The following is a 17856-nucleotide window of genomic DNA, read 5'->3' as shown; positions in this document are numbered from 1 at the left end:
ATCTGTAAACCGGCCGATCCATAACCAAAGTTTTACGCTGTCCACGTTTCGCGACTTTTCCAGAGCTGATGACGTCCGTATCATAGATGAACTATCCTATAATTTCGACGCATTTTTGGTACTTGGACTATCTAATGACGTTGATGCGCTCGTGGCGTGTTTCGAAAGCATAGTAAAATCTTGTATATATCGATTCGTTCCTTTGAAAACTAAGAAAAAAAAACAAGAACCTTCCCTGGATGAACCGAGAACTGCTGCACTTATCGCGACGTGCTGGTAGACTTCGCACTAGACGTTCGAATAATCCTCAGGCATGCGTTTTGTACGCTCAGGTAAAAAATGAACTCCAGAAAGAAACCACCTCGGCCAACAATTTCTTCTATCATGTTCAGTTGCCGAAACTGCTCAAGTCTAACCCCCGTAAATTCTGGTCTTTCATATCTCCTGGCTCTTCTTCTCCCACATCTTTTAAAATCAACAAGAGTGTTGTTAACGATCCATTAGAGATTTAAGAAGCGTTTAATACATATTTTCAGTCAGTGTTCGCCTCGGATGATTCCAGTCGTTCAGCATTTGCAACTAACGAATCATATGCAATTGATGATATCAACATTAGCCAAGAAGGTGTTTTGAATCTCATACTAAGCTTAGATACTAAAAAACCAGCCGGCCCTGATGGAATTCCGAATTCCTTTTTAGTACGATTCTCGCTATGGACATCTAAATATCTGTTCATTATATGTCAGAAGTCCCTTAATAGTGGCGTTGTGCCTTCTTTCTGGAAAAGAGCTAAAAATCTGGTGACAGGCAGCTTTTATCTAAGTATAGGCCTATTTCTTTAACTGCAACCTCATGTAAAATACTAGAACACATAATCTATAAGCATATAATACTGTTCCTTGACAATAATAACCTACTCAACAGCTTTCAGCATGGCTTCAGGCGCGTTTTTCGTAGTGTAGCACAACTTACGGAGTTCACTCATGACCTTTCCCATTACATCGACTTAGGTAATCAGATTGACACCATTATCATTGACTTTAGCAAAGCTTTTGACACAGTACTACACTCTAAATTGCTTTTGAAACTCCATAATATTCTAAATAACCCTCATTTAGTGTCTTGCATTTCCAGTTTCCTTTCTTTGCGATCCCAATTTGTATGCTATGATTCTGCGGATTCGTCTGTAGTCGACGTCACCTCAGGAGTCCCACAGGGATCCGTACTTGGCCCTCTACTATTCTTATTGTTTATTAACGACCTTCCAGACCATGTTACTTCAAAAATACGCCTCTATGCCGATGATTGTGTTATGTACAGCCAAGTTGACTCACTCACTGATCATCAGTGCCTCAAAGATTCCTTTGTTTCATTTTGTGACTGGTGTGCTACTTGGAAAATGAGCATAAATTTCGATAAAACTGTTATAATGTGTTTTACTAACAGACACATGCCCGTATGTTATGATTATATATGCAATGGTGTACCACTAACACGAGTTTTTCAATACAAATATCTAGGCGTCATTTTTACACTCATCTTGTCTTGGTCTAAACATATAGATTACATTTGTAGTTAAGCGTTAAAAAACTTAGTTACATCCGCCGGACGTTGTCCCCTGCTCCGAGGGACACTAAATTAGTAGCATACAAAACACTGATTCGCCCAATTTTAGAATATCCTTCTTCCGTATGGAACCCATATAAACAATGTGAAACTAATTGTATTGAGTTGGTCCAGAGGAAGGCTATTCGTTTTGTTTACCGTCGCTTCGACCGAGACTTTTAACCGTCAGCTGCTCTTAAGGAATTAAACCTCCAGTTTCTTTCGAGACGGCGGCACATAGAATCTCTGAAGGTTTTCTATTCTTATAAGAACTCTCTCGGTCACCTATCAGATCCCTCCCTTTTTATGCCTGCTTGTCCGACTTCAACTAGAGCTTATCATGCCTCTAATATCAGACCACTCCATCCACGCACTAACACTTTCAAATACAGTTTTTCCTCCGCATGATTGAACAGTTGGATTTGTTACCTGCCGAAGTTCGTTTGTTACCCATTTCTCAATTTTTAAATGCTATTGCTGATGTATAGTTCCTTCACATTTTTATATTTCTATGTTCTTGTTTCTGCATATCATAATCAGTTTTCCTCGCATGTACCCCCACTCCTACCATAGCCCTAGCGGGCTGCAGTATATATATATATATATATATATATATATATATATATATATATATATATATATATATATATATATACAGAAAGGATGCATAGAAAGGCAGGGAGGTCAACCAGAGGCAGTTCCGGTTGGCTACCCTGCACGAGGGGAAGTGTGAGGGGGCATAAAAAGATATATACATACTTCACTTAACTTGAACCAAGGATTTGAAAAAAAATGGTTAACCGTAACAGAACGAGACAAACGACATATAGTTTGGCGTCATGTGGCGCTCCTTAGGGTATGTTTTATATTGCGCTTAATTATTTAATTAACGTCAATTATGCAAAATTTATACAGTACCTCTCTTTATATTCTCTTTATAGGAATCTTTCTACTTTTCTTGTGGAATCATGCAAATCATGCTCGCTGCCTATTCTTAGTGGGCCTGACGTCGTCAAAGGTGGTGGGCGTGAATTGGCATCTCTGCCTTGCTGCCTCAGTCTCTTCACGTTATTTCTGGAATCTACGTGTCGAATGCAGGGGCGCCATAGCTGGACAAGCGTAAAATTTCTGCAAGAAATTCCACACTTTTAATCCTTATAAGTCCTTATTAGCACAGGTTTAAATTTGATGGATTATACCTACTATATGACAACGTAAGTTCTCTCAGATGCGACCACTCCCACTCGGATCGACAAGCTTACCTACCGAGCTATGCCACCATGCGATAGGCTAAATTTAGCTCCGATTGCGTCATGCGTGGCGCGACAACGGCGATATTTGTGCGTGCAACCCATGCATGATCGAGTGATTGCTCCTTTCCAATACACAACGAGAAGTAAGGCGCCTGTGTAGTATGGTTGCAAAGACATAAGCGATAATAGTGTTACGCATTTTCCTTACATGCGGTTTCAGCAAGCGACCCCCGATGCTGACTGAACTCAAAGATGTCTCACGTGAACAAATACACATGTCTTTTGCTCATAAGCCCTCCTGTTAGTGTCTGAGATGTCTGTTGTATCTGCCAAACAGTGCACGTAAATGTCGATTGCATGCCAACAACAAGCTTACGTGAAAATTCTATTCGGCGGCTGAACAGCAAAAGTGTCAGCAAGAGTTGTTCTTATTAATCTGACTTGCATGCTGTAACAGCAGTCAGTGCCTTATTTAATAATGCACAGATCAATATTTCGCTAGTGGCAGCGTTCGAACTCAATAAAATGCCTATTTGCTGACGTTTAGACTGTAATAAGACGTCAGGTATATATATAGCTGTTCTGACAGGCTCACGTATAGACTATCCACACAAGTGAATAGGAACCGCGTCACAAAGTCGAACTGCCCCATGCATGTCATATGTGAAAGAAATGTTTCTCGTAACTTGGTCCTGTAACTTTTTTCCTATGTGTAACAAATTAAAGCATCGATTTCTCGAACATGGGGGCAGCTCTAGCTTCTTTGGTGGCTGTAGAGTCAGGACTAGCCACGCCCCCCCCCCCGCAGGGAGACGAGAAATTATATTTGTTTTGATGTTGCCAGCGACGAATACACTTCTTTCCACTCTGTCATCTTGTCTAGCGCGATCGAAATCATATCGATTTCTCATATAGCAGCACCCTCTTGATGTTTTGTATCCCTATATTTCACCAATACTCTTTTTTATTTGAGCCTCCTTGAAGTTAAGAAAGCAAAGGTATACTGATTCGAGACTTATTACTTTTGAAACATTTTTAACCGTGCATCAGCGACTATAGTGTATTTCTGTTTCAGTTCAAATTTTTGTTAGGGGAGGGTAGAGATCTTGTGGATGTCTTCCTTCAAGCAACGTAATACACTCTTAAGCTGACCCAGAACTGAAGTTGAAGGAACATTTTATATGCTACAAAGAAGAAATGCACCGCACAAAGACACGTAAGCGCTTTAAGGAATCCAATACAGAGAGAGGAAATTTATTGAGCGAAGGCAGATACGTCGGCCTGAGGTATAAAGCTCCCTTGTTTTGTTGCTCTGCACATTCATCAAGTTTCTTGCTTATTTCCGCAGAAGGAGCATTTCGTTCTTTTTTAAATTTTGAAGCAAATTCGATGGTTTATAGAATAGATAAAAATATTCTTCAGCAACTTCATCGGTTGGTTGAACAGATGTCGTTGATGTGGCTGCTGTGGACTCGCAAATTGTTCTACAGTCTACACCAGCTCGTCTTTTTGCCCATCGCATCGATACTTAAACAGAGCATCATGTCATCATTGGTACCACGAAAACGTTAGCGAGATTATCTGTCAATCTGTTGACGATTGGTGAATGAATTCTTGCGTATACTGGGCGTGGTAGCTTACCGGCTGTGGCTTTGCTCTTTTGAGCTCAAGGTCTCATGTTGGATCCCGGTCGGGGCGGCCTCATTTTGATAGGGGTGAAATTGAAGAATGCTCGTGCAGATAGATTTCGGTGCACGTTATGAAACGCCAACTGAATGAATTCGTAGTCTGCCACTATGGCGTGTCTATTAATCATATCGTAGTTTTTGGACGTAAAAGCCGACATTTTTGTGGGATCTTGGGCGACACGGACGTCCGAAACATTGTTACTTTAGTCTCGGCGTCTTTTAAAATGCATAAAACCATTTTTTCCCGCAGTATCTACAACTTTCGCCATTATGCAAGAACTGAAGAAAGAAGGCCGTGTATTACATAACTTCTCTTACATAAGACAATTACTTTTTTGACCGGCGTTCGGGCACCGACACTCAAATAGCGATCGCCGTAATAACCAGATATACAACTGCTGGTTCAACCGCGAACGGCACTGAAGAGATGTCTTGTGAATACCGGCCCCAGACCGGATTCTTTCAGGGCTCTCCGCTGGTGAATTACTCGATGGTCTATGTACTGTTTTCACAATAATATGACAACCTTCAAAGCAACTGCGTGTAACTCAAAAAGGAATGGCACGTAAATGAACAGCTCACTATAAGGTGATCTACGTTGCTCTCTTTTAACTGACCTCGCTCACACATATTAGTAGACGTGTCCCATAAATAAAGCTTGAAAGTGTTCGTTGACATGTCTCCGGAATGAAGCTTTAACTCCTTACCTAAATCACTGATTCTAAAGATTTCGTTTAGTAGTCGGCACTGATCAGCATTACTAATTTAGGAATGAGAGTAAAAAACGTACTTCCGGACTTTTATTACGGAAAACATATTATGGCTGTGCACATCCCCAGAAAGTGGTTGTTTAATCCATTGCCATTTGACTGTGTGTTCGTTCGTTCGTTCGTTCGTTCGTTCGTTCGTTCGTTCGTTCGTTCGTTCGTTCGTTCGTTCGTTCGTTCGTTCGTTCGTTCGTTCGCTCGTTCGCTCGCTCGTTCGTTCGTTCGTTCGTTCGTTCGTTCGTTCGTTCGTTCGTTCGTTCGTTCGTTCGTTCGTTCGTTCGTTCTTTCGTTCGTTCTTTCTACTTCAAGTTGCACCACGCAGCATGTATTGAAGGCAGACTTTCTAGCCGAGGGAAAAAGTATCTGCTTCAAATTCTGAAAATTCAAACTTGCGATTCTGTGATTAAGTAAGTAAAAGTAAGTAAGTAAAAGCCGAGTAAAGTTCTGGATTGCTTTTTCAACTCGAAACGCATTAACGCGAAGTTCGCGCGTCTTCACCGTCACAACCCAGCCGGATGACATATTTAGCACGGAAAGACGCGATAGTTTGAATAAATTGTGAGAAGTAAAGTCAATAGTGCCGTTCGGCCAACCTCACGTGCGTACATTGCTTTTGCACTACTGGGGTAAAGGTGTGTTCCCCTAAAAAAAGAAGGGGCGGGGGGGGGGGGCTTACTGTTTTTGACACAACTTAGATTCCAGATAAGAAATGAGGTTCGAGAACAGAAAAACCGACCAAAGGCAGCCACATACATTTCCTTCAAGAGAGAGAGAGAAGGGAAGAAGGAAAGGCAGGGAGGTTAACCAGACGGAGTCCAGTTTGCTACCCTACACGTGGGGAGGGGAATGGGGAGTGAAAGAGAGAGAGAGAAAAAAATCTTAGGTGTAGGATTTCTATAGTCCGACACTCAAGTCTGTTGCCTTTAGGTAGTGAAAAAGCGCTCGAACTGCTTTCTTGGCTAATGAACTGTTAGGCCAGGCTCCCAAGATCTTCGCTTCCGTAAATGGCCTGTCATCCATTCTATTCAAGGCACATTGGAGAGTCTCACGTTGATTATCAAAGTGAGAACAGTGGCACAGATGACTGACGATCTGCCCGCCGTGGTTGCTCAGTGGCTATGGTGTTGGGCGGCTGAGCACGAGGCCGCGGGATCAAATCCCGGCCACGGCGGCCTCATTTCGATGGGGGCGAAATACGAAAACACCCATTTAGTTGCACGTTAAAGAACCCCAGGTGGTAAAAATTTCCGGAGTCCTCCACTACGGTGTGCCTCATAATCAGAAAGTGGTTTTGGCACATAAAAGACCATAATTTTTTTTATGACTGATGGTCTCTTCACACTTGCACTTAGCGCACATTGGTGAATCCGTCATTCCAATACGATAGCTGTAGGAGCTGTAGGAGTAGGTGAATGCTACTCCTATCCACTGCGGACACAGCAGTGCTGCGTCAAGTCGTGAAAGGTTCGCTGCTAATTTAAGTTTCAGTGATGGGTCGAGGCTGTATAAACGACACTTAGAGTTCTGTGGTGTATGCCAGTGACTTAACGTGATGGTACGAGTGAGAGTGCGAAGCTCAATTGCAGCGTCGCTTCTCGATAAAGGTATAAGGAGTGTCGGTGAGCCAGCCTGGGCACGTCCGGCAGCGTCATCGTCGAGGTGATTACCAACGACGCCACAATGTCCCGGCAGCCACTGAAATATGATATCATGTCCTCGTTCAGAAGCGCAATGGCAGGTTTCATTGATTTGTGACATCAGCTGTTCATAATTGCCACGTCGTAAACGTCGCAAGCTCTGGAGGGCTGCTTCCGAATCACAAAATATTGCCCATTTGTTAGGCGGTTCTTTTTTAATGTATTCGACAGCAGCGTGAAGAGCGGCCAGTTCGGAACCCGTAAATGTCGTTATGTGTGAAGTTTTAAACTTGATGACGACCGATTGAGATGGTAGAAAAATGGCACCCGTAGAATTTTCCGAGACGGAACCATCCGTGTAAACACGGATTCGGTTAGCGTATGAACAATGCAAAAGTTCAAATGTGATCTGCTTGTGGGCCGCGGTGGTCAGGCTAGCTAAATTTCTTCACTATTCCTGGAACAGCAAGGTACACAGGAGGCTTTTTCAAGCACCACATAGGGGATGGCGTTCTTGTTGGGGGGGAGTGCCTCAAAGACAAAGAGTGCCGGTTAGCAGCAATTGATCTGGAGAACGCTGCCTTGGGTCTTTTCTCAGGCAAGCGAGCGAGATGGTGGTCAGGGACTCTGGATATATGGCGAACATGCGCCCGGAGGGCGTCGATAGCTATATAGGTCATTATTGGGTGGTCACTCGCGGTTGCAATTGTTGCCACGTTTGAAGCATTTCGAGGTAGCTAGCCCCTGGCATGTTCGAAGAGCTTGGCCTTGAATGCTCTGTAGGACATGGATGTTAGTTTTGTTAACATTGGACAGCACCGGTGTGCTATATTGCAAGCATCCTAGGAAGAGTGTCCTGTATAGTTGATGCATAGATGCCACGGATGCTCCCCACGTTTTACTGGCAAGAAACCTTAGTATATGGGAGATAGAAGTAAGCCTCTTCTTCAAGTATGAGATATGGGGGGTCCATGAAAGGTCTCTGTCGATAATAACGCCTAAGAATCGGTGAGGTTTTGCGTAGGAAATTGGTTGGTGGTCAATAGAAATGGGGTACCAGGTCATGGGCTTGTGGGTAAAAGCGACTAAGGCGCACTTCTCGGTCGAAATGTTGAGGCCTTGAGCACGCAGGTACGATGATGTTAGGGTCACTGCTTTTTGGAGCCGTGCACGCGCCTGGAGACGTGTAATTGCCGAGGCCCATATGCATATGTCGTCAACATATATGGAAACGTTTACTGTATGGGGTAGAACGTCGGCAAGTCCAGGGATTGCAAGGTTGAACTAACAATCCCACCCTGAGGAACGCCACGGCAAGTGTAATGGTCAGAGGTTCGGCCATCTGCACTGTGCAAAAAGAAGGATCTTTTGAATAGACAGCTCCGAATTCACCGAAACATGCGTCCACCAATTCCATTATTTTCCAGGGCATCAAGCATGACCTCATGCGTTACATTATCATAGGCGCTTTTCACAACGAGGAACGTCCCTGTAATGCCAATATACCTCCGCAAATCTTACACACAACAGCGAAAAGTATACTTGTGGTTGTAACAAGTCCGGCCAGGACCACGCAACACATACCACCATCTCGGTTGCTTGCACCACATCGGGTCCGTATTTTCGGGAAACTCGGTTCTCATTGGAGGCGATTTTAACACCCTGCCCACCATGAGGGGCGATATAAATGACTCCAAGAGATGCACGCCAGTCTGCGAGGCTTTCACCGAGTCAAATCTTGCTCATCTGAGTCATTCAGATAGTACACACCTGCTATCAAGGCAACTCCGATACTACGCGCCGAACCCGCTTGTCCCGATGTGGTGGCTTGTCCCGAGTCTCCTACATGGCCGGCCGAACCCGACGCGTGGAGAAGCGACCCTTCACAGGTAGTGATTGACATACGTGCCAAATGCATCAGTCAAGTTTATTCAATAGTCTGTTCATCTGACAATGAGATAGGGAGATTTTATTCAAACGAAATGTGAAGAATTCGGCCTGGGCAGGTGTCCTCTAGCATGCTACTCTGCACGGGGGAAATGGAAGGGGAGTGAAGGTATATAGCCATGTATGATGATGAGGAGAAGAGACAGAGAGAATACACAGTAAGGCAGGGAGGTTAACCAGTGGATGCGTACGTACATTAGACAGCAGCCGTACAAAAGCTGTGCGTCCAGTCTCGTGGCATGCATGAATTTCAATAACGATTTTGGCGCCTGCCTTGCCTTTATAGAGTGAGCGCCCTCCATCACTGGATCTAGCAACAAAGTGTCGCGTAAATGATTTGCAAAATCATCGAGTAAATAAAGCAATCACGCACAGTTGCCGATTGGAAGGAGGTCCGCTGCGATGACAGAACCACGTTCGACCTAATGGCCTAGAATAAACAATCAACTTAATCTGCGGATCTCACCGGATTGGGTTGCTTTTTATTTACTTTTGATAAACGTTTTCTATCTCTCTCTCTCTCTCTCTCTCTCTCGCTCTCTCGAGACCTCAGGCACTGCCTCGACGCTGCAAACAATATCAATAGAAACAACCGATCCTAGATCGCACTTCCTGAAAATCAGGTCGCAGCATTTCCAGGCTGTGCATCCGGTTAGTCGTCACCACTTGCAATACAGTGCCCGCATTTTTGCTAACTGCATCGCGGCGTGCTCTCAGTGCTATAAAAATCAACTGTCGTGACATCAGTGGCGAGAGCGATGTGAGTACCTTGGCTCTGATGCAGGAAACAAAAAATTATGGCGCACATTCCGGGTCTTGGAGCGCGGTGGTAACCACATATACCCATCATTATACATTCGACTAGCGCTATACTATACGTCGGAGAATTTCCTAACCATGCGGCAGTCAGCTTCTTTTCTAAAAGCAACATCCTGCTACCCGTCTTTCAACTGGCTGGACGTGACTAAGTTAGGTAATGGATAGCGGTGGCTGCAGACATCGATAAAGTGTGAGATAATGTACAACACGAGATTGTCTTACAAAACATGGAAAGCCTCGGCTTTCCGCTTTAAGTGATTGACATGAATTTGGATCTTTCATTGAAACTATCGTGTACCGAGATGCTTCGTTCTGCCACAATTGTTTAATATTGCCTGAGTGCCTGTATACTGTAAAAGCTGCAAGACGTGTCGGACACCTGGCTTCTTATTTGTGCTGAAATTTTCACACTGTTGTCACCTCATGGAGACCTTTGCACTCTTTGTCAAGAACTGCAGAAAGCTCTAGACCTCCTCCACGCATGTAGTACGTTAAGGCTTCTGTACACCAATTGTCAACACAGAGGTCTTGATATATATACCGCAGTTACTCGTGTAAAGCCCGCCCTCGAGTAATACGGGCACCCCACTAAGCATGGAGTGCGAAAATCTGTAAAAAAGTGTCAATAAGTGCCATGTCCCCACCCGCGTGCTGGTTAATTTCCGCAATACAATCACTAATATCACGTTGCCTTCTTCCAGTGGAGAGTAGGTAACTAGATGTTTTTCTGGCTAACATCTCCGTCTTCTCTTCAGCAGGAGAGGCGTACTGCAATTACACTCCCTCTCTTACCGAGCATGTCTGCTCTCGGGTCCACACCCTTTCTTGGGTGGAGGAAGTTTCTGTCCGGATACGTGAGATGCAGCAGCCGCTACACCTGACGTCAATTTCACACAGATACTACTATCTCAAAACGGTGCTGAATGTCGGAAGTATTCTGCCCTTCGTGTGCAGCAACAACAGATCATCTACTCTGGACATGCCCCGGCCCGAAAACTGTCCGCGAGAAGCCCTCAGGGCTGTTACTTTACGAAGTGACCTACCTGACGACTAGAAGCGACTGCTAATGGACACATTTCGCATGTTACTATTGCAACAATTGCATATAATGGGCTCTTAAGCTTTAATATATCGTCATTTCATTCGTAATATTAGCGACGCTACCATTACTGAAAGTAGTGATGGCACGTTCTTTAACTAGCGATGAAGTTAGAAAGGTCTCGCAAGACATGTCCCGGGAAAAAGCGTCGGGAGAAGGAGGAATAACAGTCGATTTAGTCAATGAAGCAGGATTTATTATGCTTGAAAAGGCCCTTTATGCGCAATGCCTCACGCCTTCAAGTACACTTGAGAGCTGGAAGAATGCCAACATTATACTAATCCATAAGAAAGGAGACGTTAAAGAACTGAAAAATTATAGGCCCATTAGTACTCCATGAAATATTCACCAAGATAATTTTCAATAGAATCAGAGCATCAATTAACATCAATAAACCTAGAAAACAGGCTCGCTTCAGGAAGGGGTATTTATACAATGGATCACGTCCATGTCATCAGTCAGATAATTGAGAAATCTGCCTAATACAGTCAAGCTCTCTATATGGCTTTCATAAATTATGAAAAGGCATTTGATTCAGTACAGATACCAGCAGTCATGAAGGTATTCCATAATCAAGGACTACAGGAGGCGCACGTTAATTTCTTCGACAATATGTACAAAGGTTCCTTAGATACGTTGCTTCTCCACGCACATACACACACACAAAATGAAAATGGCCTGTCAAGAAAGGGGTCAGACAAGGACACAGTCTCTCCACTGCTGTTCACTGCATGTTTAGGGGAAGTGGTTAATCTATTATACTGGGAAGGCTTAGGTGGGGCGATCAACGGCGAATATATCTTCTTTGGTTGCTCTGTTACATTGCTCTGTTCTGCAACACTGCTGACAAACTGCAAAAATGATTGAGGCCCTTAACCGAGAAAGTGTAAGAGTAGGGTTGGACATTAATATGCAGATGATAAAAGTAATGTTCAATAGCTTGGCATAGGTACAAGAATTCATGATCGCCAGTAGGAGGCCATCGTCCCGCAGTGGACGTAAAAATTGGCTGAGGATGAATTTCATTACCACGTTATGCCACGTGCAACCCATAGGATAGAAAATAAAATCCCTAGAAACATTCCTAATCTTATATTAGCTAAAGTATTTGAATATAAGCATCTTCTGTAGAAGATATCACACACGTAAGCTGTGGGCTGCGTACTGCTTGAGGAAGGCTGTTGTGCACTTCAAATAGTACTGGGGATGACGCCCCCTATTTTAACCCAGGCAAGTTCCGCATAAAATGCACAAATGTGGGTGTTTCTCAGCGTACGTCGCTTCACTTGAGATGCAGTAAAGAACACAATAGTGTGTACAGAGTGTCCCTGCTCACATGCACCAATCTTGAAAACAAACCAAACAGAAAAGAGAGTACAGAAATTTGATCTATATTTCTCTCTTCTATGCTTTCCGCGATTGAAACCAAACAACCGGCTGAACAAGCGTCTAGTATTTTTTCTGTCTAAAAACTAGCTTTCAAAATAAGTAGAGGTTAACAAATTTTTATTATTAAATTTACGTAAAATATGTGAATGCGAGGTTTTTTAGAGTATGCTTCAGAATACCAGTTTCAGTTGCTTTAGCGTGCTACCTTGGACATATCTTTCTTTTCCTCTTAAGAAATAGAGCCTGGGAAGTTTTGAAAAAAGAAAGCCGACGTGGCCTCACGCTTTCTCGCAAATGCTGTGCTTCTCCCAAACGTGCTGCGAATGCATTCCGCCCATGCGATGGCCACTCTCACTCATGAATGCGACACGTCGCTTTTCTTCGTAATGGCCGCTACATTCGTGCCGCAGTTTTGGTTGGCCTGATGCGGTGGATCGATGCTATGTTTCTTGATAACTTGGCTCTTGCAGATTGTTTATCGCTGTCACAAACGTTCCTGCTCTCTTGCTAGAGGCGAAGCTCGTAGCTGGCAGGTGCTTAGCGGCGACACCAAATAAAAGCATTAGAGGAGAAATTCAAATCCTTAATCAACGTTCTTCGTCGATTTGCTGGATTGAGATGGGGTAGTTCAACCTCTTCCTTACTACGCATTCACTCGGCAATCATTAGACAAAGAATATCATATTCTGCTGCTGTGCTACATGGAATATCCTGTAATCTAGAGGAAACAATTCAAAGATTGATGGCCAGAAACATTTGCATATGTATCGGTACACATATTTCGCGTGCATCTGCCAGTGCTTTGGTAAGTGCTCAGTCCTCCCGCCAACCAACTTTTCATGCACTAAGATTTACGGAAATTTGTCGTCACCTTTTTCGTTTGGCTACGCAACACGCTAATCATCCACTATACCAACACCTTCAGGATAGAACCGCTGCACGCATACCTGAAGAAATACGGCGGTGCAAAAATTTACTGCCTGCTTACGAGTACTGGCCTACTTGCGCAACTCATCCCCCATGGCGTCTAGCGATTCCAGGAACAGTCACTTCAATTCCTGGAGCAGGTTGCAAATGTGACATGTCCGTAGTTGCGTTAATGCAATTAAGTTTATCACATCTTTATACTAAGAACGTAGATCGCATTCATGTGTATACCGATGGATCATGCTGGAAAGAAAGCTCTACATCTTCGTTTTAAACCTGCATACCAAGAGAAAAGAGCTTATAAACTTTGCCAGTTTACAACGTCCACAACGGCAGAACTTTACGCAAGACTTTCTGCTTTACGTTGCATATGTCAGCAGTCAGAACCACTGCGCTGTGTAATTCTGAGTGACTCATAAGTCTCATTGGTGTGCTCAAATGAAATCAGCTTAAGAGAAGCAAACAGCACATTGACATACGAAATACAGAAGACATACGCCATAGCGAAAGATCTGCGACACAACATAACTTTCCAGTGGATTCCAGGTCACTTTGAAATCATAGGAAATGTAACAGCCGGTCACATGGCACGTGCAGCACATCAAGAGAATGAATTATCATTACATCCTCTAGCACCGAGTGATGCGCGATGTCTATTGAACAAACTATGCAGTAGATTGTCCAAGGAAACTTGGTTCATAAATGATGCGCAGAACTCTCAGTTATATAATATAGATCCTGGAATAGAATCCAATATTCCGTTTAAAGTTAGTTGATCTAATTAAACAACAGTTCATAGGCTTCGACTAGGCATTGCCTATACTGAAAGCTTCCTGTATAGGATAAGAAAAACTAACAGTGTTACATGTTCATGTGAAGAGGCTGAAGAAGACATAGAACACCTTCTTCTACACTGTAAAAATCACTATGCTACCCGCAAGAACCTCTCGGAAAAACTGCATGGCTTGGCTCGACGGCCAGTATACTTAGTAAAAATTTTAGGTCTATGGCCAACAGAAAAACTTCAAACGATCGCTGCGCGCGCCTCAGTATCTTTGTAATATTTTTTATTCCTCCAAAAATTGTACTAAGTCATAAAATAGTTATAGCTCGCATTGTTGTTATGAACAGGCGCCCTTAGCTGCATGTTCATTGTGTATTAGTGTTCATGTAGCGTTTGTATTTGTTGCATTTAGAGTGCGGCACTCAACTGTCCAGCACCTTCTGTGTGAACGTCTTGGTTTTGTGAACATTTATGCTGTGTGAACTCATGTGTTGCCTGGGAACACTTCGGTTTTGTGAGTATTTATGTAATTTGAACTCTTCTGTGGCGCGACCATTTATTTATATTGCAGGATTGAGACTTAGTATGTGAATGCTCATTCATGTGTTTATTTGTCCAGTTTGGTGATTATTGACAACTTTCCGACATTAACTATCAAGAGAAGAGGATTCGCCGGTGCCACTCATAGGCACCAACCTCTCCTTAAACACATTTAATAATACAAAAAAGATAAATCCCTGGTTGAATCGATGTAACCGTTTGGTTTTGTTATGGAGCGCATCTAGTTGGTTCGCCGCGCGTTCGAGAGCTGCGATGTTGCGGCACGGAAGCGGGCAGCAACGTCGGCGTTTTTGAAATTTGGGAGGCTTTTCCTTAAGGCGGAAAAAAAGGGGCTGTGATATACACAGCCGGCTGCATCGAGCTCAAATAGATGACTTCAAATGGGCTCTAAGAATCAGCCGTTGAAATAGTGGCCTCAATAAGCGATAACAGAACATGCTTGAGACTTGCGTCAAGTGGCTGCTAACAACACACAGCTGGTTTCATCCGCGTGAATGATTTTGCGTTCTATAAATACTTTGTGTATGTTAGCTCGGTAGCCTGCATGGCACAAATGTGCGACTGTAAAATGGTGCTCTTCTTGGGATTTTTATCCATCACAATTTATATACGTGGCACTGCTACTATCTGGAAGAAGTTATCCCTTGGTGCTTCCAGTATTCTATTACGGGGGGTATTTCATTTCCTAGTGTAAAGATAGGATAGGATAGGATACACTTTATTGCTCTAATTTGCAGAGTCATTCAGCAGTTAGACCGATTACTTTCATCTTCGTCTTGTCGATGGTGACTCCCGTCTTGCAGGGTTGGCGCCCCTATTCCAGGGCACCACTGAGCGTGGCTGCTCGTCGGGCATGGTGTACCAGCCCCGTTGGAGGCCTTGGTTGCCGCTGGGGAGCACACTCTCCCACTGCTCTGCACTCGGATTTTCTATATTGTGGAATGTTTTGGTTTTGCTGCATTCCCACTTGATATGATAAAGGGTGGGTTTTACGCCACACCATGGGCATATGTCCCTGTATTGGTAGTGTAAACATTCTGCTGATAAACGTTTATAAAATACTCGTTTTAGATTACATTTTGGTAAGAGTTTCTGAGGGGCGTTGTGAATTGGTGAGATTTGTGACTGAGTAATGCAATGTAAAATGCTCAAGAATCGAAGCGTGAACAGCAGCAAACAGTGATGAACTCTTTTTACACGTAATTACAGTGAGGCAGATGGGTAATCACACTGTAGCCGATTTCTAAACACGGAGTAGTCCCAAGTGTGTATCTGCAGTATTTATTCAGCTACTGTATGCAGGTGAACCTGGAAGAGGCACAACGATTTGCAGTGGTTGCGTTATTGTCCGCACCTATGTTTTTTTTTCTTTTTTTGCGCTGTACATAGCCTGGCCTGGCCACACATGTGTGCAGTTAAGGGGCCGCCAAAGCCCCGTAAAAATGATTCACACACTATGAATAATCACAAGCGGGCTATAATCTGACTTCCTGTTTTCTGTTTGTGTTTGTTTCCTGTCCAGCTATAGTAAAAATGGGATAACACAAAGGCACGCGTCGGAAAGCACGAATGAGGCTCTGCTCGTTTGCACGCACGTGAACTATTTTACGCATGTAGCTTCGCGTGCTTCTGTTGCCTTAAGGTATACTGGTAATGCTCATCGGTCGCGAGGCTTTGATGCTCCACTACGTAGATTTTAAAATTAAGTATTGCGCTCTTTTTAAAAAAAAACACATACAGCTTTATTTATAATAGTCATCGAGCTTATAATAGTCATCGAGAAAGCGTGCCACCTGTATCACACTCGAGGGAAATTTTGTTTTTGATTGCCCCTTATGTAATGAATGAACAAATGAAAAGACTATTTCCACTATTATTTTACTGCGAAATTTGTCACATGCGTCACTTTTTTCAATTTTCTTGTGCGCAGCTTGGATGCTTGGCTGGTTCATGTGCAAGACGGTGTCGTACCTTCAAGGCGTAGCAGTCAGTGCCTCCATCAACACACTGGTAGCTATATCCATGGACAGGTAAGTGCCCTCGACGGCAGGTACTTGAATAACTCAACTATAAAGAGAGCGTGCAAGACATGTAGATGCACCTGCTATATAGCGCTGCTCTTCCACGAAATTATGTGTTTGTTATTCTTAGGAAGCAACTAGAACGCAATAGTAATGCGTGCTAACGATCAGTTACGCGATTACCTAGTGTCCTTGTCTTCCTAATAATTTTTAAGGCGAAAGCCTTTCTTGGCTCATCGTGAAGTTTCTGTCAGCAGACCTGACCGCCGGAGTGTCCGCCGAAGCGTCATCACGCCATATAAAGACAGATTAAAGACATATTAAAGAATGAAAAATCATTGATGGTGGCAGTAAGTGAATGATAACCTTACAATAGATTGGTAGAGGTTTATAATGACTAGTAATGACTAATAATGACTACTAATGACTCCGAAATGACCAATATGTCTAACGACGCCTTGTAATTACCACAATTGATTAGAAATGACTAGAAATATTTAGTAATTAGTAGTAATGACTAAAATCACTACTAATGACGTGTAATGACTACTAATGATACGAAAGGACCAATATGTCTAACGACGGCTTGTAATGAGCACGATTGATTACAAATAACTAAAATGCTTAGTAATGACCAGTAATTACTAATAATGACTGAAATGACTTGTAATGACTACTAATGACTCCGAAATGACCAACATGTCTAACAACGGCGTGTAATGACCACAACTGACTATAAATTACTAAAAATGCTTAGTAGCGAGCAGTAATAGCTAAAGGAAAGAATAGAAAGAAGAGGCAAAGAGAAAGAGGCGAATAATAAGAGGAGGAAGAGGAGGCTCTCGCCGTTCGCCTCTTAAGAGAGATCTTAGAGACCCTGTAATTTTTTGAGTCTGTGCATAGCACGAAACTGAAAGCGCAATGCGTTTCGTGCAGAATATATACGCCAGTTCTACAACGAAGAGTGATGTAGACACCATTCAGGCAAATATATTCGAAAAGAATGAGAACGTTGCGCGAAAGCCTGCAAGTCAAATCTACGTGGTAAACTGCGCGAAAAACCAGTATGCTTGTGAGGTTTGTAAGCCTGCAGTTATTCCTGCCGCCGTCTTTCTAAACGATATACATATTAAGCTGTAAATCAAATGTTGGGAAAATTGTACAGCGACTGTGGGTCTGCAGCAAAATACTAGTGGTCGTGAGCAGGTGCTAGGAAACCAGGTTCTCGAGCTAATACATCTGGCTGCCAATGGGATGAATATGCAGCTGAAGAAGACGCTTTCAATGTCCGCTTCTTAGAATCCACAAAATTCAGTCCTAGCCGTATCTGCACTATTCATAAAGTGCCTTGTGTATGCT

General features: G+C 43.3%; 1 protein-coding gene across 1 annotated transcript in view; it reads left to right on the top strand.

The window, feature by feature from the left end:
* The window catches only part of LOC142582819 (neuropeptide SIFamide receptor-like), a 252785-nt gene that overhangs the window by 197748 nt on the left and 37181 nt on the right, over window positions 1–17856 (top strand). The window contains exon 2 of the mRNA XM_075692882.1: window positions 16407–16506. Within this exon, the coding sequence (XP_075548997.1) occupies window positions 16407–16506 (100 nt within the window). The remainder of the gene's footprint in view (window positions 1–16406; window positions 16507–17856) is intronic.

The sequence above is a fragment of the Dermacentor variabilis genome, chromosome 1 (genome assembly GCF_050947875.1).
Source record: "Dermacentor variabilis isolate Ectoservices chromosome 1, ASM5094787v1, whole genome shotgun sequence".
Lineage (NCBI taxonomy): Eukaryota > Metazoa > Arthropoda > Arachnida > Ixodida > Ixodidae > Dermacentor > Dermacentor variabilis.
Note: the sequence above shows the minus strand (reverse complement) of the source record. Positions and strands in the feature narration are given on the sequence as shown.